Here is a 23,426-nt window from a genome sequence, read left to right as displayed (position 1 = left end):
GAATGCACCCTTCTAAGGATAGAACCCCTGAATTGAGACACAGCCAGAAACCCTGGCTTGATTTACCGAGTTGATAACCAGCGTCGTAGGACCGCTTAGCGAGGTCTCGTTTGTTAGGGTTAGTTAAGATAACTCAAACATATCCAGGGTCTGTTGAACTGGCTTCGTAGTACAGGGCACAGGTGGCTGCTAGCAGCGCTAATGTCAAAGACACAAACATTATATTTTTTATTTTACCAGGATGCAGTGACACAAATATTTGGGAAGGCATAGCCTTCCCTATAGCCTACAGTACCCGCCGGCCCTGCCGGTACCACATGGGTACTGCGTACCGGTCAGTACCGGCCCACAATTCAAGCACTGAAGCCATCTGTGTGTGCAGTTGCTATGTGTTGCTGCGTTGCTATGTGATGTGTACATTGGTTGTGTACGGCTGTGAAACATTCCCTCTGGGACAGTAAATGTTAATGTATTAGTTGGTACCTTAATATAAACTGTTCCCAAAACTTGTTATCAGAACTGACACAAACTCGTTGCAAGCTGACTGAGTAAGTGTTTGTTGTAACCTCAGGCAACGGCTAACGCAGACATGTGAAATCTAGATGTTGTGTTTCCTCATTTGAATGCATTTAGACTCCTGCATTTTTCCTGTTTATGAGACTTGAGAGTCTGCTCAGGCTCTCAGGATGCGTTCCTGCGCAAGCAAATCATTAATCAGTGATCTGCCGAAGTTGGTTTTGCTCTTCAGACTGAAGAGGAGAGGCCAGTGAAGGGATCTGTGGGAGAGGATTCACTGACCGAGAATAACACCTGTTTTTCAACTCACTCATTCCTGCTGGGCAACCACTTCATTTAAACAATTAACAAATCAATCATCATCCACCGATGTGGCACAGTCTACAGTCATTCATGACAGCTAGTGGAATACTAGTCATGTACAGTATGTACTGACTGTCAAGCACATAATAACAGATTGCACTGGGAAATCATTTCTAAACATTGCTTCATAGTTGTGTTGTCACCTAAGATAAATCAAATACACAACATGTAACACAGCTGCCCTGATTGTGTATATAATCGTGTTTGAAGAAACTCCCAGTCGTCTCATGTCGGATAATATGTGTTTGCTCTACATTGTACCTCTTCAAGCTCTTTTGAATTGCTTTAAAAGACAATGGAAGGATATGACTCCAGAGACAACAGGAAGATGAGTAGTTTATGGCAGATACATCAGGGGGCTGCTGTCTTCATTAACAACAGGGCAACATGAACTGTTATCTTTCAAAGCAACATGGGGCTTGTTCCAGGCTGACACCTTGAAGGTGCTCAAATCCTTTTTTTAAGCAGCAGGATCTGATTTGATTCAAATGCCAAACTAGTGATGGTGTAAGTGGATGAAGTGGCAAAGAGAAGATCACAACCATGTGTAGGTGATGGGACAGGATTGAGAGCACGGTACATGGGGGATATTCCCTATCTTTATTCAAGAGCGTGGTATTTAAATTTGAGAGCATACTTTATGTATTTCTTTCCCTCAAACCCTGTCCTCGCACTCAAATAGTGCCTGCTTGCACTTAGATTTGCTCTGCTTCTGCTCAAACTGTACGCTTTCACTCACATATATTGCTGCTTACAGATTTGTTCTGCTCTCAGATTTATTCTGTGCGCACTCGAAACTTTTGTGCAACAATCCTGTCAAAATCCCTCAACCAATAGGAGGCCAGGTGTCCTTGCGGGTGCGTTCGCTTACTTATTACAGCGTCCCGTAAGGGCGGTTACTATTTGGTTTATAAACTCCCGCCCTCCACGGCTTTATAACATAGCATGTACTGCACTTGTTTGATTTACAACTTTTTTTGGGGGGGGGGTTAAGCACAGTTAGTATATGTTTATAAAAAGTCAAATCAAGCAATCTGATGTTTCTTAGCCGTGATATAATGAGCGTATATCCAGGGAATAGTTGTTGTTACTTTTCACAAATCAGTATCCCTCCGCGTCTGAGAACCGTTACAACTGTTACATTACATGTACGTCCGTCATGAAACTAATTAACTAACTAACTAACAACGCTTAAGATGGAAACATTTAAGGTTAACTTCGACCTTGGGCCTTACTATGGAGGAGTGGATTGAGAAGTGCCTATCTCCAGAAAAAAAAGCACCTAAACGACGACATTCGCTATCTGTTATTGTTGTTGCATAGCAACCACCTCGCACTATGTTCTGTGCAGAAGGCAACGGAGGGACGATTTTATTTTTATTCCCGGGCTGATTTGTAGTCCCAGTCCGCCACTGAACGTAGATATTATGTGAGGTAGTTGTAAACCAAACAAGTGCAGTACATGCTATGTTATAAAGCCGTGGAGGGCGGGAGTTTATAAACCAAAGAGTAACCGCCCTTACGGGACGCTGTAACAAGAGAAGCAGAGCAAATCTAAGTGCAAGCAGGCACTATTTGAGTGCGAGGACAGGGTTTGAGGGAAAGAAATACATAAAGTATGCTCTCAAATTTAAATACCACGCTTTTGAATAAAGATAGGGAATAACCCCCATACGGTACATGCTAACTTCCCATCACTGTAGATGATTAACTCTCATTGAAGCAGATGATGTCGTACTGGAGACTTCAGACGTCTGCTCTACGGGGATGACCTCCACCTGTCCAACAAGATGATGCATTTAGCCGGCTGCGCCTGCAAACATACTCTCAATAATGGCAATACATATTTATTTAGACAGCAGGTGAACAAATCATCATGTTCCTGCTTTCTTCACAAATAAAATCCTACATTCATTGCCTCATCTTCTGTACATAAATCAGGGCTCTCAAGTTTTGAACAGAGTTCAGAGTGAGATTTTGGCAGCGGCGGGGCTTTGGGTGGGGACGGTGGTCTTATCTGATAAATGACACATAAATTCATACAAATAAAAACATATTTATTTCATTCTTAGTGAAGGGATGTGTGTGTGTGTGTGTGTGTGTGTGTGTGTGTGTGTGTGTGTGTGTGTGTGTGTGTGTGTGTGTGTGTGTGTGTGTGTGTGTGTGTGTGTGCGTGTGTGTGTGTTTTTTGTTGTAGGTGTTGGTGGCAACCCTCTCCGCGTCGGCACTAGAACAAGTTGAGCTATTTTAGTGAGCCTCCCAAACTGGCTCAAACCGGTCACCTTTAAAAAAAAGGAACCAAGAGACTCTCTTACTCAAATGCTTTGCTTTTGATTTCAATTGATTATGTGTATGTCATGTGGTGCCAAATATTTCTTACCTTGCACTTGATTGAGGACATACTCCCCCAAAACTCCTCAACATTAAAGGTGGTGGGATCTTGGGGCATGGGGATATCCATCAGCTGATATTCCAGGAACTCCTCACACACCCCAGTGTGAGAAAAAGTGTTTAGAGAGTACTTGGTGAGTTTGGAAATGTACTTGTCCGAATACATTTTTCACTTGTCCAGAATGGACAAAAATTGGGGCCACTGGAATCTTCTTCTTCGTCATCGTATTTTACATTTTCCCACGGTTTTTATGACACCGCTAACGTAAGTGAGCGGTAAGATTTTACCGCATCACGCATAGGGTTGGATTTGAACGATTCCGGTTCTGCTTTTCGATTCCGGTTATTTTCGGTTCCGGTTCTTTGAGAGGGTAAAAATAAGTCCCATGACAAACTGGGAGAAAAATATATTTATGAAAACATTAAGTCAAATCTGTATTCCTATTTACAAATCACATACTGTTTAATTTCTTACGGTTATTGAATACAATTATATAAAAATAATCTCTGCATTGTTTAGTTAGTTCTAAGTTCTAAGTGTCTCAGTGTCCTCTGATGTTACACTGCCTGTGAGACAGAGTCCAACCACACATGTCCAACACATAGGACATAACCTAATAATAATGATAATAATAATAATAATAATACATTATATTTATAGCCTATAGGCCTAGCGCTTTTCTACAACGCAAAGACGCTTGCACGCTTACACACGTCCTGCAATACACATGCTGCAGCTGCTCACTGTTTGTAAAAGTAAAGAAATAGTATTTTCATTTCAATAATGTACTTTCTATACTCTGCTTCATAAACAATACTGACATCCTGCTCCTCCGAGTCTGGGGGTCCGGGGATGTGAGGACAGCGCGAGGACAGACAGGGAGGCGGCTTCACTTCATAAATACTTCATAATATTAACAACACAGGAGTTAAAACGCTTAATAACCTTCATTACGTGTTAGAGAAAGAACATAAGACGTTTGACAAAGATGAGGCTGTTAACGGGCAGCAGATCCGCTGTGTGTAGAGAGAGAGAGAGAGAGAGAGAGAGAGAGAGAGAGAGAGAGAGAGAGAGACGATGAGCCGCACCGAGCAGCGATCAGCTGATACGGAGCATAGAGAGAGAGAGCTGCAGTCCGCGGGGCTCGGCCTCGCCTCCTGTCCTCACAACTCTTATTAATCCCGGGACCGGACAATTGTTATTTGTTCCTACTCGGAACCGAGTGTTGCTTCCCAAGCCTGCCACTGTGCTACACTTCCCGCCCCGCTCCGCCCCCGTCTAACTGTACAGAAAGCGGCGAGATGCATTTCCTTAGGAATCGACAAGCAGAACCGAAACTAACACTTCCAAACGAACAATGGCGGACACGTACAATTTGCGAATGAGTTCTGCCTTTTGTAAACTCAATGTATCAATCATTTGTCGATAAATCAGGTCGAAAAACGTCACTTGTCCGACGGACAAGTCAATTGACAGATCTACTTGTCCGATATTGTAAATAACACGTCCCGAACGGTGGGACGTGTACTTTTTCGCACACTGAGTCCTTGTCCTGTTCCTCCGGCCCATGGAAAGGTAGTAGTTCCTGAAATCTAAAAAGAGCACCATGTGTAAAGAACTGATTAATGTATTCAATCAAAGTATTGAAATCCTGGAAAATGTTGAAACCCTTACCTGTCTATAAAGTATAGGGCAGAATGTCTAAATCCTACCCGGATACAGCCATGTTATTTTCTAATTGGCTGTTCGACAGCTTACATTCTTTTGATTGGTTGATGCGTGGCTACAGTGATTCTGTACTAGTTTGTTTACAAAATTGCGGCGCAACTTGGTGGGCGGTACCCTGGAAAGAAATCTCTGCGTGAGAAATACAAGGTGTGGCGTGTGAGCGTGTGAATGGAGTGGAATGCGTGTGTCTCACGCCAAATGCGTGAGACTTGAGAGCCCTGCATAAATACAGATTTATCATTTGACCGCAGCCACATGAAATCAAATCTTTATCGGTGCGTTTAGGTGGCCGCTGGAAGTATTCAGGGTGCATGTGCCCAGACTTTGGAATGTGTTGGGTTATTGAAATGTAAGATAAACGTTTTAAGAAGGATGGCGAGGCAGTAAAAAGCAGGAGGACTCAGGCAGGCAGAGGGACGGCCAACTGCTTCCTGTATTAGCAGGCAGAGATGTGGGGTTGTTTTGTAACACTGACATAGAGTCAGACTGCAGGACTGCTGATATTTCCAAAGCTGTTATTCAGAAATCATCTTTACAAAGTTGTAATGAATCCTGACTGAATTGAAGGCAATGGAGGACAAAGCAGAGAACAGATGTTGCAGAGCATTAATAGTGTCTGCAGAGAAAGTGATATATCTGAAAACATTGTGTGTGTGTGTGTGTGTGTGTGTGTGTGTGTGTGTGTGTGTGTGTGTGTGTGTGTGTGTGTGTGTGTGTGTGTGTGTGTGTGTGTGTGTGTGTGACACACATGACAAAGGAGGAGAGAGAGGTGAGCAATGAAACAAGAGTCATCCAGTTATTCTTTTAACCATGTTATAAACAACCAGACGCTGGCTGTAAGGGAGTATCTGATTACATTGGAGCTGTTCCTTGTTCCTTGTTCCCTGCTGACTCTGGCTGAACAGAACACCTTCCCTCTTCAGAGAAACATAGAGTTCGGTTCGATCCTATTGGAACATTGTTGCTGTTCGTCGTGCTGTGACACCACGAGCAGGTTAGCAAGCCATCACGCAGTTTTAACTTTGTTTAACTTCACCTGGAATTAAGAATGAGTGAATTCAGCTGTAAATCATCATTAGAGTGAAGCAGCATGTCCATCACCTTGGAAGGAAGCAGGTAGGGAATCACTAGTAGGACGTTATAAGAAAAGCATTTGCACACGGAGCACCTCAAGGCAAGAGTTTGCATCCATGACTCACGGATGTGTCACTGGAGAGCATCTCCTGTCAGTCAAAGACACACTGAGGTCTGACAGCAGCCCCCCCCCCCCCCCCGCGCGCTCTCTCCAGCGCCCTCTGATGACAGGGTACAGTAGAGGGGATCTAATACCTGCTGATGGTGGAGTCATTCTGCCGACACAGTGTGTTCTTGGTTTGTGGAGGTAGTCTTTACAGTCATTGAGAGGACAAAGTACCTTCCTATTCGTGGTGGTGTTTAACACACATGTTATTTCCATGCAGACTGAAGCCGTTGGCAGGCTCATGTTTTTTCTCTCCTTCTACAATTGCTGTCAATTCTAAATAATTTTTCAATGATCTTTTATTTAACGCTGCAATCAAATACTCATCTTCATTGTTTAATGAAAACAGCCAAACAAGGAACTTATCAGCTTCTTCTGCGACCTGACGCTGACAACGTGCGACATAAAGTTATGAAGGCAATTTGTATAGCACATGTTGAACTGCTGTAGTTTGTTACATATCTGAGACATAGATCAGTCCCGGTCATTATTTATAATTGTTCATGTTCTGCTTCTGTCTCGTGCACTGCACCCCCCCCCCCAGTATGGCATGCCAGCTTAGTTGAAAGCAATAATGTGATGCTGTCCACTCCCCGTGCAGCTCCCTTTGTTATTACAACGACTGAAAAGAATAACAGGCCTTACATATTCCACCGTGTCCGTCAGCTGGCCGCTCACTTCATCTCTTATACGTGCACGTTGTTTGGTGTCATTCAGGGTTTACAGAGTTAATGTATGAAAAGTGACGAGTGCAGCTTTGAATGACAAAAAGGAAACTTACGAGAGAGACAGTAATGTATGGCATCATGGTCAAGACAAATGATTTACCACTTACAGTCACATACAGCCAGTTTATGAACATCTTTGCAATCTCTGTCAAACGATATGATGGCTACGGTAGAAAGCACCAGAGCGACTGCTCGGAATCTTCCTTTCCATCAGAACACATTTCAAACCGCAACTGCAGCCGTCAATGAAGAATACAAGAATGAATCAAATAGATATAAGTGAAACACGTCCAGAGAACGATGCATTCAGGAGGATTGTAGTGTGAAATGGAGTCTGCTGATATCCTTAAACAGTTAGGAGAACATGTGTAGAATAAAACACAGGTGACACTGTTGTCACGGTGACATATACGAAAGCAGACGTTAATACATTCCAGTATTAGTTATCCTTTAATGGGGATTTGGGGAATTGACTCAAGGTTATTGACATCAGTACTTATCATGTTAACCTATCTGGCATGGAAAGGGTTACAATGACCCTTAACTTTAGCATCTGTCTGGTCTGCCGTTTCCAAACCCATACAAAGTGAAATCACATCCTGTGAGAAAATCTGCAGCTGACTGTTCACCATCATCACGAGCACATCACTGAACATGTGAGTACAACGAAAGCATTCCCACATACATCGATTCCCTCCCTGCTACTCTGTCTTCGACACACGTCTTAGGTATGCACAGGAGTGAACTGGACAATAGCAGAACATCACATCATCAATCACTTGTGCTTTAAGTATATTCTCATCACTGTACATTTCTGTCCGAGGCAGACTAAAACACCTCCCTTCAAAACGCACCTGCTGCCACAGAACACATCGGTCACTCGGCGGTCTCTGAACAGCTTCTGCAAAGCAGGTTACAAGCACACATTCATAACACCTACAAAGAGCTCCATAGCAGCTGCACGGCACTTTCATCATTACTCAAGTTCACTCCGCTGTCTTGTTATTCATAAAGTAGAGTCACGGAGGCCTGGGAGTGGACGGGGCCAAATGAGGAGCAATGCCCAAAACAGCCAGGTTTTATGAACGGAAGGAGTTTTATACTAAGGGCGTTCACCCTGCTTCTCCACCGCCCTCCATTTGATACCCACTGTGGGTGATGATATGATACAGCTGCTGTGTTCTGGTGGACTGACCGTTTGACTCTCAGTATGACAACATGCTCTTTAAAGAAAGCCACTTCTGACGTTGTTCCTTCTTTTGCATTACTAAACACAAATCAGTTTACCCATCCCAATGCACACCAATGTGTGTTTTTTATGTAAGCTATACTTTAGATGTATAACTTTTTTTTTTAAACAAGCTGATTAAGTAAAACAAATGTCATTACAATGTACATACCTTTAACTGTTTAATATGTGATGACATAGCAAACAATAACTTGAAAAACGAACTCATGCATGCATTTTGGTTTTTGTCTTGACAACACTTTCCAAAACACTGTTGCGGTCCTTTAAGAAGCTTTTTCTGCTCTGACTTGTCGAGGATTGAAAGCCTTTTCATTGATATTTCGAATTGCATCTTTTGTTAAGTAATGCTAAATTGTAGTGAGTGGACAAATAAACAACACATGACAAGCTGCAAGCTGTCGTGGCCCTCTGGATTCTATAAAGAATTGCATAAAAGCCCCACCGTTCAACCAAGATACTTCAAACCACTGTGGCTGCCTCAGAAACTCAAATGTTTTTATGAAATATGCATGTGTTCATGTGGAATCTTTAACTTAAAACTTACCATCAGTGAAAATAATACTGGTTAAGACTTAGACAAGACTTGCATGCCAAACATATCTTGTAAAAAAGTTGATTAGTTCCATTTAGTTTAAAGCAGTACGGCTTCACCTCAGTGTAACATAACCGTATTAGGTTAGTTGAAAGCACTCATTTTAAGTTTAATTAAAAAAAGATTAGATTCAGCTTAATATTATATAGACCAGAGTTCCCGTTATCCGGTAATTACCGGACTACGACCGGTAAAATATGCTGAAGGCCGGCAAATCTAAATCTCTCCGGTCAAAGCGTCCGGTCAAAATAATTTACCCTTAGCGCAATACCGCTTCAGTTGCGCAACCTGCGCCACTTATGTGACAGACAAGAAGAGTATGTGACAGACAAGAAGCGTCAACTCTAATGTCTAACACTTAATGTGGAGAAAGAGATGTCCTGTGTGGGTTGATTGTGCGTTGATCTGTTGGTAATGCCTCGGGGTTCCGGTGGGCATGTAAACAAATGCATAATGCTGCGCTATACTTTGTGGCCTCACCCAGTTGCATAGCGACACTTATTGTTTAGGTGTCTTTTAATAAGCAGGTAGTCATATCATTAGCTAGAACTAGCTGGATCTGATCGATATGGACATAAACGCGAGTGAAGTCTAATCTGACGGGAGAGAGAGAGATCAGCTGCTGCTGACGAGTCGACACGCAGCTCTGCATGATCACCTGCAGCGGTGAGCGGACAAAACACACACTGCAGGTTAGAATATCACACGAAGCTATTTTAATGACCTCTCAAACTACCTAAACTAGTTATAGATATGTTTAGTTTTACTGTCGGGTCACTCATTACTGATCCGCGAGCTGCATGATACTGACGGGCTGTCATGAACACTTAATCTACTATAGTTAGTTTGTTTAATATCGAATCATATCAATTTGTTTTAAAGCTCAATAAATAACAAAGAAGTCCTGTGATCGGCACTTTTCAAATTTTGTCCAGAAGATTTAAACTTTAACGGACATGTTGACCGGCGAAAATATATTCTAACGGGAACTCTGGTAGAGACTCTGAACGTTTCAGGAACAAAGATTCTCTCTCTTTTTGATCCATTTCTATAAAAACCTGTCTGAAAATGAGCTGTTCAGATTTTGGCCACTTGATGATGTCATAACGATGTGTTGTCTTGTGTAACCATTAGCCAATCAGCAACCAAGGTACCCCCCCCCCTTATCACCTGAATCTCCTCGAGAGCACCATGAGTTCTTTGTAACCAAATGTCTGTCAGAGGGGCGTGGGGAGGGGCTCCTTGTTTTCATCTGAAGTAACAGACAGAGAATCAGCACTTTGGAAACAGGGCTGAAACAGAGGGATTATGGGTAATGCTGCAATGATCTGTTTGGTGTTTCAGCCAATCAGAGACAGGCTCTGGATATATCTGAGACCTGTGGTATACTGATGAAGAACAGTATAATAGGGGACCTTTAAAACACTTAATTAAAGTCAACGTTTCAGTTGGAATAGGTTATCTGTATGTTAAACTTTAAACTTTACTGTAGTACCGACCAGCACCTTATCCCATACAACGCGTATCATAAATGTCTGCAAGTACCATTTCATTTTGTTGTGAATGTGCCGTGAAGCTGCTATGAGCGGTGTTTCAGAAAAGCAGAACACAACAGTGCAGGAATAGTCTGTACACGTTTGAACTTGTTCTACACACATGGATGGAAATCAATGTTTGGATGCACTATGCTGTGGGACTTTGCCTGAGAAATCAAGGTTCACCATGTATTAGTCTGAAGTGTGTATCACCAAGGACCTGTTACTCTGTTTTGCATACAACTGTAAGATACAGTAAAATTCATCAACCACATTGCATTTTTTCCTTTTTTTATCATTTACTTAAAAAAAGCTTAATGGTATTGTACAGATATTGAACCGGACATGACACAATAATAATAATAATAATAATAATCTGAATGTACACTTCAATATTAGCAATAGCAATAAACAGTCAACTATCAACAGTTACACATATTTTTTCTTCTTTTTGCCTTTCACATACAAAAAGGTTTGGGGGGACACAAACTCAGTAGTTCTAACATCATCATCATCATCATCATCATCATCATCATCATCATCATCATATTAGTGCATGATTCAAATGTCCCTCCATCGGATTGATGCCTCTCACTCTTGGCGAGCGTGCAGAGAACAGACTCTGATGCAAAGCCAGAAAGAAAAAGAGAAAGAAAACTAAGAGCCAACCACTAGCCCTCTTAACTTCCTGTTCTTCTTGTAGGACTGATAGTCTGTTCTTTGCGCTCAGTGCTGGGGGAGCAGGTGGTCAGAACCTCAGCAGGTAGAGGGGGGCTACAGTCAGCAGGAGGCAGACGGAGGCCCGGGGCAGGGCGGCGGCCCCGTTCACATCGTGCATGGCCCCTGGACCTGCAGGAGAACACAGTACTTACAGCAATACTGCAGCATCAGCACTTACATCCAGAGGTGGGAGGAGTACTCAGATCTAGTACTTGAGTATAGAAGTGCTCCGATCTAGTATTTGAGTAAGTAGAAGTACCTGTTACAAGTACAAGTATTTTATTCAAAATGTGACTCAAGTAAAAGTAAAAAAGCATTGGCATCAAAATATAGGTAAAGTACCAAAAGTAAAAGTAGTCATTAGCCGCTTTCACACTTTGCCGTACTTAGTGCCAGCACTTAGTGCGTGCACTTAGTGCCCCCATGGAACTAAGTACAGATCGCGTTCACACCGGAATAAGTTCCCTGGGAAGATTACGCAAATGAAGCCGCTGACGTCACTTCGTCTTCTTCTGCTTTGGGTTTACTGGCAGGCCGCTAACCGCTTCACGGCGTATACTGCCGCCCGGAGTCCTCGGCCGGAAGTCCCCGGAGTTGGGGACTGGCTTCAGTCGAAGCTGCTGGGACTCCCAGCAGCTTCTACTGAAGCCTTCCGAGTAAATCGCCAGAACGCCGACACCTCCTCATCTCCACCGCTCCCATGTTTGCTTTTGTGTTGCCATAAGTTATTCTCTCTCCGTTGGTGCGCTGGGCTAATGCTAATGCTAATAATGCTAATGCCAGCAAATACAATGGCGGCTTCACAAAACTGTTCAGAGTTTTACGGGGCGTGGTTTGAAATTCGCCCAGCCAATCGAAATTGGTACTTTTTTCTCCCCAGGATAGTACTGCTCTCTAGCAGGAACTGAGAAGGGGGGTAAAAGTTCTCTGCCAGGCACTATCGGAACTAAACGGGAAAAGTACGGGAAAAAGTACTCCGGTGTGAACGCGCACCGGAGTATGATATATATTATTCTTATTTATTTCAGAATAATATATATGATATGTTTTATAATGATTGATCATGAAAGTGTTCTCCAAGCTGGTGAAGGTGCAGCTAGTCTGAAGTACTTTGTAGACTGCAGGGTAGCTGGTGGATTTACTCCAGGTGGAACTAAAGTCTGATTCAACACTTTAACACATTTCACATCATTCATCCACATCTGTGAAGTAACTAAAGGTATTAAAGGTCCCATGTCATGTCCATTTCCACTGATCATGATTCCATCGTTGAGGTCTACTAGAATATATGTACTTTGTTCAATGTTCCAAACTCACATTGGTTTCTCACATTGGTGTGTGTGTGTGTGTGTGAGGAGCCGTTATGTGACTACGACCAGGAAGAAAACAATGGAAAAAGAGAAATGTCCAACGAGGCGTTCTGGGGCAGCAGACAGGTCTTCTCTGTGTTAGAGTTGTACTCGCTACAGGGTGCACTTTGAGGGTTTGTGACTCTGCAGACCGGTCACATGCAGAACAACCTTCATAACACAAGGGGACGGGTAAGAACCGGAACAGCATGACATGGGACCTTTAAATACATGTAGTGGAGTAAAAGTACACCATTGACCTCTGAACTGTAGTGGAGTAGAAGTACAAAGTAGCATAACTAGGGCCGGTACTTTAACGCGTTAATTAAGATTAATTAATTACACAAAAAATAGCGCATTTTAATCGCACTTATTTTTGCACAGCGGAACGTTTCTCACTGGATGAGTTTCAGGCGTACCGATTATACTGGAGCACCAACTAACGTTCATGACTTCAGCATGGGACTTCAAACAACAACAAACCACGGTGAACAATAGTCAAACATGAACGAACAAGCTGATAAGACCGCTTTGGTCGGCCCCGTGGATGGGACATTTTGTTTTAAAAAACGGACGGATGGAAGCGTCGATAAGAGCACGGTTGTGTGCAAATTATGCAAAAAAGAATGTGCATATCACCGCAGCTCATCAAGCCTAAAGTATCACCTAAATGCAAAGCATGTAGCAGCTAGCGTGGACGTTAGCCCGACTCCGAGTGCAAGGAACCACACCCTGACCCAACCCACACTCAACCAGATGACTGGTTTCAGGGCCAGGATGAGTAAGTCCACGTCTGAGAAAATAACCAGCTCCCTGGCTCACTGGATTGCACTCGACTGTAGACCACTTGGAGTCAAATCCATGTGAACATTGCTTCTCACTGTTCTCAGCTCAAATATGTATATTTGATGAAAAATGCGATTAATTTCGATTAATTAATTACAAAGCCTCTAATTAATTAGATACATTTTTTTAATCGAGTCCCGGCTCTAAGCATAACATGTACCTCAATATTGTTCTTAAGTACAGTATCAGTAAGACTTCTTACCTCTGCTTAAATCAGTGCTTGAACTGCATCTGATCTTCAATATGAACAGTGATTAACTGGACCTAGATGCTAACATGAATGCAGCTTATTATCTCTGGCAAATAAGAGCTTTACATCTGTGCTGCAAATTGCCATGGAAACTAGAGCAAGGTAGACATGAAAAGGTAAACCGGCGAGGAACATACAGCGGATGACCTTCAAGTGAGGATGTTTTTTTTTCTTTCTATGTGCAGCTGCTAGCATACCAATAACTATGTTCTAAACATAGTCCATTAAAAAAAATAATTAACATGTGTTACCATCATTAACACTTTCATCCACGTTTTATACTCACCGTCTGTATTCTTACCATAAAGGATTATGCTGGCATTAGTGATTCCCATAGTATTCACTGCAACACATGTGTAGTTTCCATAGTCTTCTTCGGAGACGTTGAAGAAGACGAGCATCGACTGTTTGCCCTGATTCTCTATCTTAACACCATTCAGTCCATTGAAGAGCCTGGAACAGAGGAGAGGCTTTAAGGCTGACGAGCAGGGACGCACATACACTCTGCTTGTGTTCATCCTCAGTCCTCTGAGGGGCGATAGGGAGATCGAGAGGGAGAGATACTGTATAGATAGGTAGATCGAGAGGGAGAGAGAGAGATAGGTAGGTAGAGAGGGAGAGATATAGATAGGTAGATCGAGAGGGAGAGAGAGAGATAGGTAGGTAGAGAGGGAGAGATATAGATAGGTAGATCGAGAGGGAGAGAGAGAGATAGGTAGGTAGAGAGGGAGAGATATAGATAGGTAGATCGAGAGGGAGAGAGAGAGATAGGTAGGTAGAGAGGGAGAGATATAGATAGGTAGATCGAGAGGGAGAGATATAGAGAGGTAGATAGAGAGGGAGAGAGAGAGATAGATAGGTAGATCGAGAGAGGGAGAGATATAGATAGATAGAGAGGGAGGGAGAGATATGGATAGGTAGAGAGGGAGATATATAGATAAGTAGATAGGGAGGGAGAGATATAGATAGGTAGATAGGTAGATCGAGAGGGAGAGAGAGAGATAGGTAGATAGAGAGGGAGAGAGAGAGATAGGTAGAGAGGGAGAGAGAGAGATAGGTAGGTAGAGAGGGAGAGAGAGAGATAGGTAGAGAGGGAGAGATATATATAGGTAGATAGAGAGAGAGAGAGAGAGAGAGAGAGAGAGAGAGAGAGAGAGAGAGAGAGATAGATAGATAGATAGATAGATAGATAGATAGATAGATAGATAGATAGATAGATAGATAGATAGATAGGGAGAGAGAGAGAGAGAGAGAGAGAGAGAGAGAGAGAGAGAGATCGAGATCCAATTTGGGACATTGTTTGTGTTACAGCATAATGACACAACAATACTTTAATGGTCAGATCAAGTTCCGTCGAGATCCATTGCGATGTCAAACAAAGATACAGATGAAGACTGGATACAAGGACACATTGAAGATAGCATCAGGATGGCTGAAGAGAAAGTGGCTCAAAGACCCTCTGTCGTACATCAGACCTGGGATTAGCTCTGTATGGAATGCTGGGACTGACTGGTGCACAGAGGAGAGCTTCAGTGGGACTGTATTGACCCTGGGACCCTGGTAACCATTCATCTTCACTGTTCAGAACATGGAGGGGTCAGAGATGATGATGATGATGATGATGATGATGATGATGATGATGATGATGATGATGATGATGATGATGATGATGGACGCCTCATTAGGTCGTCATGGTGATTCATAAAGTCTCTCACAGGGTTGAGCTACAATCTTTGAGCACATTTTTCACAATATTCTACATTATGTTTTTATAAACATTTATATTCCAATGTTTATATAAAACATTTTATATTTTGAGATGTATTATACAAACATCTCAAAATATAAAATACAATCTGAACTTGTACGTTTAAATGTAAATGTATACATACAGTAGGGACAGTGGAAGTCACGTATGCAGCACGAGGGGCTGGTGTTATTAACACGAGTGTGATCCATGTGTCTGACTGTTGGCCTTTCTCAAATCTTGGCCAGCTGTACTTCAACAGGTCCTTCTGTCCTGCGGTGGTCAGACCACTGACCCCGGTACACCCCCACACACATTTAACAACGACTAAAATAACACCAATGTGCAATTATGTAAAACACTATGAAACAAACAAAGACTCTCGCATTCAGTCCAAACATTACTGTAACAGGAATCTTTACGTAACTATGTGCACTAATAATGTTATATACCACACTTCCTTTTACAATACTGCACTTGCTTTACTTTATAAATACTGCTACTTATCTACCTGAATGTGAACTTCTGTAAAATTGTAATTTTTTAAATTTTAAATATATGCATGCTCTTTATAAAATAGTGTTCTATTCTCTTTGTCTCTATCCATGTTGCTGTAACAACGTGATTTCCCCTTCGTGGGACAAATAAAGGAATTCTGAAATTGAGATTGTCATGAAAATAGAAATACGTTTACACGTAAACGTAAACGTTGGAGCTAACACTGAGTTCCGCTCAGTGAAGTGACTGCATGTGTGTGCACTCCACCCTTCAGTGCACAACAGCATCCCTCCTGTTTCACTCACTGCATTTCTTATTTCATGTTTGGGGATGGTAAACATTTGTTTTATCAGCGACCTTCATTGGTTTACTCTTGAGGACTGATTTGGTCTTGGGGGGACTGAGGAGCAGTGCTGTGTCTGCCAGGGCCCCTTTAACAGGGAGCAGTGTTTACAGCAGCTGCAGCCTGCACTGTAGACATGGTGCACCTTGTGGGAATGTACTTAACCTCCGAGATACAACACACTTATAACCCGATTACAGTTCAGACAATAAGAGTTGATCTGTTTCCAAACCGCTTTAAATATGATTTGACCTAAAACAAGAAAAGGAAAAAGTGAAAAATATGAATGTTCCTGACATGATGATTAACATACAGTGTTTCCCATTGAGAGAGCAGTGTGCAGAACAAGCCAGGAACACCGTATGACTTCACACAGCCTACTTTTAGGGATGTGAGGAGCCATGACTGATCAACACGGAGCTGCAGTCTGGCCCCCGCCCTGCAGCTCCGTGTGACAGAAGTCTGTGGCCGTTCTCCATGTCGAGTGGAGCTGCTGCAGAGCCACTATTTCAAGTATACTACGTCATCGAGTGGCGCCGAATGCTGGGTATTTAACATGCATTTAAACAGTCCTTCGGCGCCACTCGATGACGTAGTATACTTGAAATAGTGGCTCTGCAGCAGGTTCACTCGACAGTGAGAAACGGCCACTGTGTCTGTATTCTGACTTCAAACAATGGCACGCCTGCACAGATCGCAGATGCAGAGTTCAGGAGGGAGACTCGCCTGCTGTCTTCTTTGTACCACTCAAAGTCTGCCCTGGGGACAGCAGAGGCTTCGCATTGCAGGACTCCCTTCTGTCCCACTGCTGTACCCGTACTCCTCGCTGTAGAGATGGAGGGAGGGTCTGTGAAACAAAGTCAAATAGACTCGATGTTGGTGTCATGTACAGATTAAATCCACATTTCTTGTTGATTTTGGCAAATTCCTTTTTCTTTTAAAATAAACTGACACAAGAAGAATATGAAGCGGTTAGAGAATAGATGGTGACAACAGTTACTTATTCTGAGTGCATAAAAGACCAGAGTCAAATACAATGGTAAAGAGTGGTCTTCATGTGATGATGTTCATGACTCCACCAGTGATCCGTTGGACTCTTACAGTTCACCGTGACTTGCACTGTCCTGACGTCAGGGCTGGAGATGTCGTTAGAAGCGATGCACTCGTACGACCCGGACAGCTCTTTGGTGACGGCTGTCAGCTCCAGATGTTCCCCCTCCGTCACAAATGTATGAGTGCCTGTGCAGACAAAAAGAAACAGAGAAATGTGTTCGTAAATCAGTCGTAGCATTCGCAATTAAGAAACATGTCGTGACCTTATTAGAATTTTCAATTCTAAATGCATATCACTGGGGCAGATATGTTATAGAATTGCAGCATCTTATAATTTATGTATTATTAGAAAGAAAACATTTGTCCTAATGGTTTGACAACAATCAGCTTTAGTGTACAAATATTTTCAACAAAAGTTTTATGGGAATTGAAATGATATATATATTTATATGAATTACGGGAGTGTGTGGGAGAAACCCCCCTCTGGAGGGAACACAGCGATTCTACTGTAAGGGTCTTGGTGAAGGTGGGCTTATGTAATGCATTGGAGTGAAAACTAGAACACCAAAGACAGTGGATGAGAAGTCAAGTTGATAACATCTCAACTGTCACCTCTTCTTTTTAATTGTGAAGTTGAAATGTTAACTTATCAGGGGAGAACAATATAGTAATCATCTGTGTGAAATATGTTGATATATTTAAGAAGAATACATTTGAGTCAGAGGCCTGAGTTGCAGTGTGTCTATGCGTTTGGGATTGGCTGTGTTTCCAGAGGGCAGGCGACTCAGGGCATGCACTCATTACACAAAGAAAATAAAGTAATTGCATCGAAACAAGCCTACTTGACTAACAGCACAAATTACCCCTGACACCGGCAATGTTAAGCATGTTCTGGTGACAGAAAGACCTTAAGCTATTGCTGCGTGGGTGGGAAATGGATGGGAGCACTAATCCCAATCAGTAGAAATGTCAATCCAGCAATATCTCTACATTAGCATAATACCATTATGTTTTCCAAATCCTCCGCTGCATACACTGTTGCAGCTGGCTGGGATTCACTGGGGGGGGGGATAAGCTTGTTGATTGAACCGGAGGAAGTGCTAGCACAGGTCATTTAGCATTCTCATCATGGTAACTGTATTAGGCTGAGAGTGGCTGTTGAATTACTAGCAGTGTGGTGAGAGAAAGTTCTTTGTCAAAATATAATAATAATAATTATTATTAGCTTGTTGGATTTTTGGTACACTGAATTATTTCTCTAGATTGCATTATTGGTTTGCAATGACAGTATGGGTGTTTCTTAGGTGTAAATATACCTCACACTAAACTTACATTATGTCTAAAGTGATGTAACAATAACTAATAAGTGTAACCTTAAATTCAGACCTTTAAACACTTGGTGGTACATATTTCAACATTGAAGTATTTGGAATCTGCCCAGCCAAAAAGCAAAAGATGCTTCAAAAAGTAATATACTGCTTCAATTCAATAAAGCAGCTTCTTGAAACTTTAATGTTGTCAAATATACAGTATTTATCTCCAGATTCTTTCAACCAGAAAATGGTCTCTTATTTCCTAACACAAACTGATTTGAATGATATTTCACAACCGGCAACCCGTCGGTCACGATTTAAAACAAGTTCCAGCTGTTTTTAATGAACTCTCTACTGATTCCCACTGAAGTCATGGCTGGTAGTGTGTGTGTGTGTGTGTGTGTGTGTGTGTGTGTGTGTGTGTGTGTGTGTGTGTGTGTGTGTGTGTGTGTGTGTGTGTGTGTGTGTGTGTGTGTGTGTGTGTGTGTGTGTGTGTGTGTCCTCGTTATGTCGTTCATAGGTTTTAGAAGTCAAACCAGAGAACAGAGCTGAAATGAAGGAATCAACTGATTGAGCACATTCAGAATGCACCGCAGAGCTGACAGAATGTAGGCAGTTACAAAAAGATACTGAACAAACATGGGACAGATCGAAGCATTATAATATAAATGTCAATCTGTATTACCCAGATAAATGGATATAAAGAAGTCAAAATCATTACGTATTACTTTGGATTAATGCATATAAAAAAACAATCACCATCATCATCAACACCCACATCAGTGGTCTACAGCGACGGCCATTATTCCAGCAAGCATCAGTGTCAGTGCAGCGCGACTGGATGACTAATCAGAGAGCCATTAGGCACCGGCTGGCAGCGGCACAAATGAGCGTCTAAAAGCACTCTGTGGAGCACCTCAGCCATATTAGCCATTAGCTTGAGGAGCGTTGTTGCCCAGACGCCAGTGTGTGGAGAGATTACTGAAGCCCAATTACAAGCATTATATTAAAAAAGACCGTAGATTGCAGGACATGACTTGGTACCCTGACAGGAAACAAAAGGCCCTCTTTAGAACTGGTTGTATAACAATGTAATACACTCAATAAAGGACAATTCGTTAACACTTCGACAAGTGGACCTCCATCTGACAGACTGCACTCAAGAACTGAAACGTTGACTTTAATTAAATGTATAATGTCAACAGATTTCACATAACTGTATTAGGTTAGTTGAAGGCAATAACATTAAGTTGAACCTAATATTTTTTATTTAAACTTAATATTATAGCTTTCAACTAACCTAATACAGCTATGTGAAATCTGTTGACATAATACATTTCATTAAAGTCAATGTTTCAGTTGTGTGTGGCAGGCCCCAAATGTAACTTCACATAAAGGTACATTCATGTTAGCCACCTTGAATGCTAAGCTAGTGCAATGGTGACTATTGAGATGGGATTTCATCCAACAGGAAGTATGCCAGGGCCGCATTTTACAGCCAGTAGCCTTTTCGTCAGATTTTTAACACAAAAGCTATAATTTGCAAGTGGTAAAAATGTGAAATGTGACACTGCAACAATCTGTGATCTGTGAGTAAGTGGCGTTGACCTTGTCAAACAGACAAACATTACATATGATTTCCGATGCATGTGTTTACGTGTGATGCTTTAAAATGGTTGTTGTGTTGCAGCAAGAAGGTCTTTGATTCAAATCCACTAAATTGGCCTTTCTGTTTCCTTTGTATGTTCTTAACATGTCTGAGCGTGTCCTCCCTTTCTAAATGAACACAGAGTGAGGTGTATACATGATGTAAGTAAACGGACAGAGTGAAGGCAACACAGAGAATTAGAAAGACGAATGCTTCTGTTTCCTTGTTCCTTTTTTCTACAGGACTGTGGGCCAGATTTAGAAAATGATTTTTCGCAGACTCATTGGAAGTGAATACATCCTGTTCTCCCAAACCTAAAAAACAGAAAACACTGAGGAAATATACACAATAAATATATGGGTTTAATTGTATTAATAATGCAATATGAGTCAAACTAACTTTATTAAACATTTATTCTTACGGAAAGGAGAACATGAAACACAACCACAACACTCAGTGTAGCAGTTTGGACCCAGCAGGGGGGGGGGGGGGGGTGGTGGAACACCAGAGAGGCAGCTGAACGCTCACAGGAGGACATGCCTGATCAACAGAGAGGTGGAGAGCACTTTCTGAAGAGATGTCATCAATTATGTAAAGCCAGGTTCAGATGACGGTTGACTGACCACAAACATCAAGGGTGGGGGGGTACTCGAATACACTCAAAAGACCAAGTATTCTAAAATAAAGTATACATGAATTTCTCCGCCAAGCCAGCATTATGTCCATAAACGTACTTAACCCTGTAAAACCCACAAACATTAGAATGAATTTAGTTGACCTTTCAGATGTTGCTGTCGGGAGCCTCTGGAGCAGAAATGAAAGAGTTTTCACATGTTTTACGTTTTGGTAAGTTGTTTGCGAAATGTTGTAATAATGCAACGTTGGGCCTAGGTGGGAGCAGAACTCCTGCATTTCTACTCACATCGTCTGAATAAAGATATTGAACAACTAAGGGTTGGTTTGCAGGACTGATTGCTTACTTAGCCCTATATCAGTACAGCATGAATAATAATCACACATCAGTCATGTTTGTTATGAATAGTCATTTATTGAATATGAATATGGTCGTCCAAAAAACTGTTTCTGTCGTCAGAAAAGCAGAGACGGACGTCACACTTGGTGCATCGTGTGTTTGTGTACCCTTTACTGCAGTGTCTGCAGCGTCCTCTCTTGGTCTTCCCTGGAAAGTGTGCCACTAGGTCCTTCCGTACGTCCAGTGGAGGTTGTGATCTCTTGGATGGGGCCCCGTTTGGTGGACTCCCATCACCTGAGGAGGGTCTCTTCTGAGCATTCAACGGGCTCCTTGATGTCACCGTCGCTGCTGGGCTCCCGTCGCCTGAAGATGGTCGTCCTCTCTTGGGTGTTTTCAGAGGAGTTGTGTTCACCTGATTAGAACAGAATCAATTTAGATACATGTCAAACATACATTAGGATACAAGTCAAAAATAGTACAGTGAAATATAAAAGAATATTACAAACGGCAAATAGCAGAAATGCATTCTTACCAGGATGAGAGAGGATGCTAGATCTGCCTGAAACTGTCTCCTGGTCAGGATCTCCAGCTCCGTCTTTAGAGCTCTGCAGTCCCGCTTGTAGAGGAGCCAGGCGTTGATCACAGCAAGGATGATGCTGTGCCAGAAGATGTACACGTACCAGCGTCGGGACTTCATGGGGAACTTATATTTGGCCGTAAACGAGTCCAACAAATCCACACCTTCCATGTACGTAGCCACAATGGGAGGCCTCTCAACTTCTACGTAGGTTTTGTTTGCTTTGTCCCAGCATTGAATGTTCTGCACAGGCTGTGGTCCAGCAGAGGATGAGACAAGTGTGACCGCTCTGCTGTCATACCATTTGACAGCACAGATGTTGTGGTTGGTCTCCTCTCGGATGTCAAAGCTTCCTCTCCCTTTTTTCTTCAAGGTTGCAGTTGGGTAAGCGCACCTGCCTGGCTGTTCCCACATAATCCCGTGATCAAGGAGCTTCACTACCAATGGGACACAGGTGAAGTAGTTGTCTGCGTAGATCTTGTAGTTCTGGCCTTCTGGAAGCCTGGAGGCAAGCTTCATCACAACATCACCTGACAATCCAAGTTCAGACTTGGCTCATATCCCATTGACACTGCCTTGGTACACATCAAAGTCACAGATCATTCTAGAGACTCCAGTTCTCACCCATTTTCTCCATTTTGGATGGCATCACATCCTGCACACTGAATTAAGGACCTCTCTTTGTTGGTGGCATTCTGAAGTGGAAAATGTAATTAATAAATATGTATCAATAATACATATGCTTATTATATTGTAATAGATTACCTAAAGGAATAGATAGGGTGGTGGGACAAGTGTTAATTCTGTCTGGCTTAGCCTATTATCATAATAAAAGCAATACCTACACCCATAAATGCAGGTAAACAAGTTCAACAAGTCACACAATCCTGCCCAGCCTGTCCTCCTACAAAAAAACGACCAACTAGGTCGATTGTTTAAGCAGCTTAGATTACGACCCATAATCACGTTTTAAAGTGTAGCACCTCTAGTGGTCGTGTAAGAAACAACATGCTCCGGTTTATTCACAAATAACCCTCTCTGGAAAATCCTAAATTGTAGAATAGTTTGGCCATTAAAATGCTTTTTGATTCGATTTCTGGCGAGAAGTGTATATTGTACTCTTAGAATCCACGCCCAGCCTGTGTAGGATCTATAGTTTGATAGATATTTACGAAGATGATCTGAGGTCTCGCCAGGATAACGTGTATGCAGCTTTCCATGTAAAGTTAGCGTGGGTGAAAACAGTTTTTCCGGTCTCGAAGTTTTCATAATAAAACTGGATATATTCCCCTCACTGTCAAATGATTACGCAGTGATATCTGCATTTCTCATCCACTAAAAAACATCAGTCTATCCTTGTTAATTACACAATATTGATTGGTTTAAATTGTGTACAATGCTGTGTTTTTAATCTTCGAATCGGAGAAACAAATAGTTTTTTAGGAGTTAAGACACTACAGTTTCCGATGACACTACACTACCCATAATCCCCAGCTATCGTTTGGGACTACAACATCCGCCTTGCTTTACAAACCCCGCGATTAGTCATCAAGCCCTGTGATTGGATGTTGGAGTGGCAGTGCGACAAGGTTACGCTGAGCGTCAACAGCTCTTTGAAATGGAATGGAACCACGGCAGACTTTCCAAAACTGGAATTGGACGGGTCCAGCCCCCGGGTCCAGCCCATACATCCATGGTCCAGCCCCCGGGTTCAGCCCATACATCCATGGTCCAGCCTCCCCACCCCCAGAACTACACATGCTGGC

The 23,426-nt window shown here is 42.4% G+C and overlaps 1 protein-coding gene across 2 annotated transcripts in view; it reads right to left on the bottom strand.

Moving 5' to 3' along the window:
* Nucleotides 1-7,217: 7,217 nt before the first annotated feature.
* The window catches only part of opcml (opioid binding protein/cell adhesion molecule-like), a 497,827-nt gene continuing 481,618 nt past the window's right edge, over nucleotides 7,218-23,426 (bottom strand). For both annotated transcript variants that reach the window (XM_034099941.2, XM_034099940.2), the window contains 4 exons: nucleotides 17,198-17,335; nucleotides 16,823-16,943; nucleotides 13,810-13,961; nucleotides 7,218-11,192 (listed from right to left, as the gene is read on the bottom strand). In XM_034099941.2, coding sequence (XP_033955832.1) covers nucleotides 11,092-11,192; nucleotides 13,810-13,961; nucleotides 16,823-16,943; nucleotides 17,198-17,335 — 512 coding nt within the window. In that variant the 3' untranslated portion in view covers nucleotides 7,218-11,091. The remainder of the gene's footprint in view (nucleotides 11,193-13,809; nucleotides 13,962-16,822; nucleotides 16,944-17,197; nucleotides 17,336-23,426) is intronic.

This window comes from Pseudochaenichthys georgianus, chromosome 14, assembly GCF_902827115.2.
Source record: "Pseudochaenichthys georgianus chromosome 14, fPseGeo1.2, whole genome shotgun sequence".
Taxonomy (NCBI): Eukaryota; Metazoa; Chordata; class Actinopteri; order Perciformes; family Channichthyidae; genus Pseudochaenichthys; species Pseudochaenichthys georgianus.
This window is presented reverse-complemented; position numbering and strand designations above follow the sequence as displayed.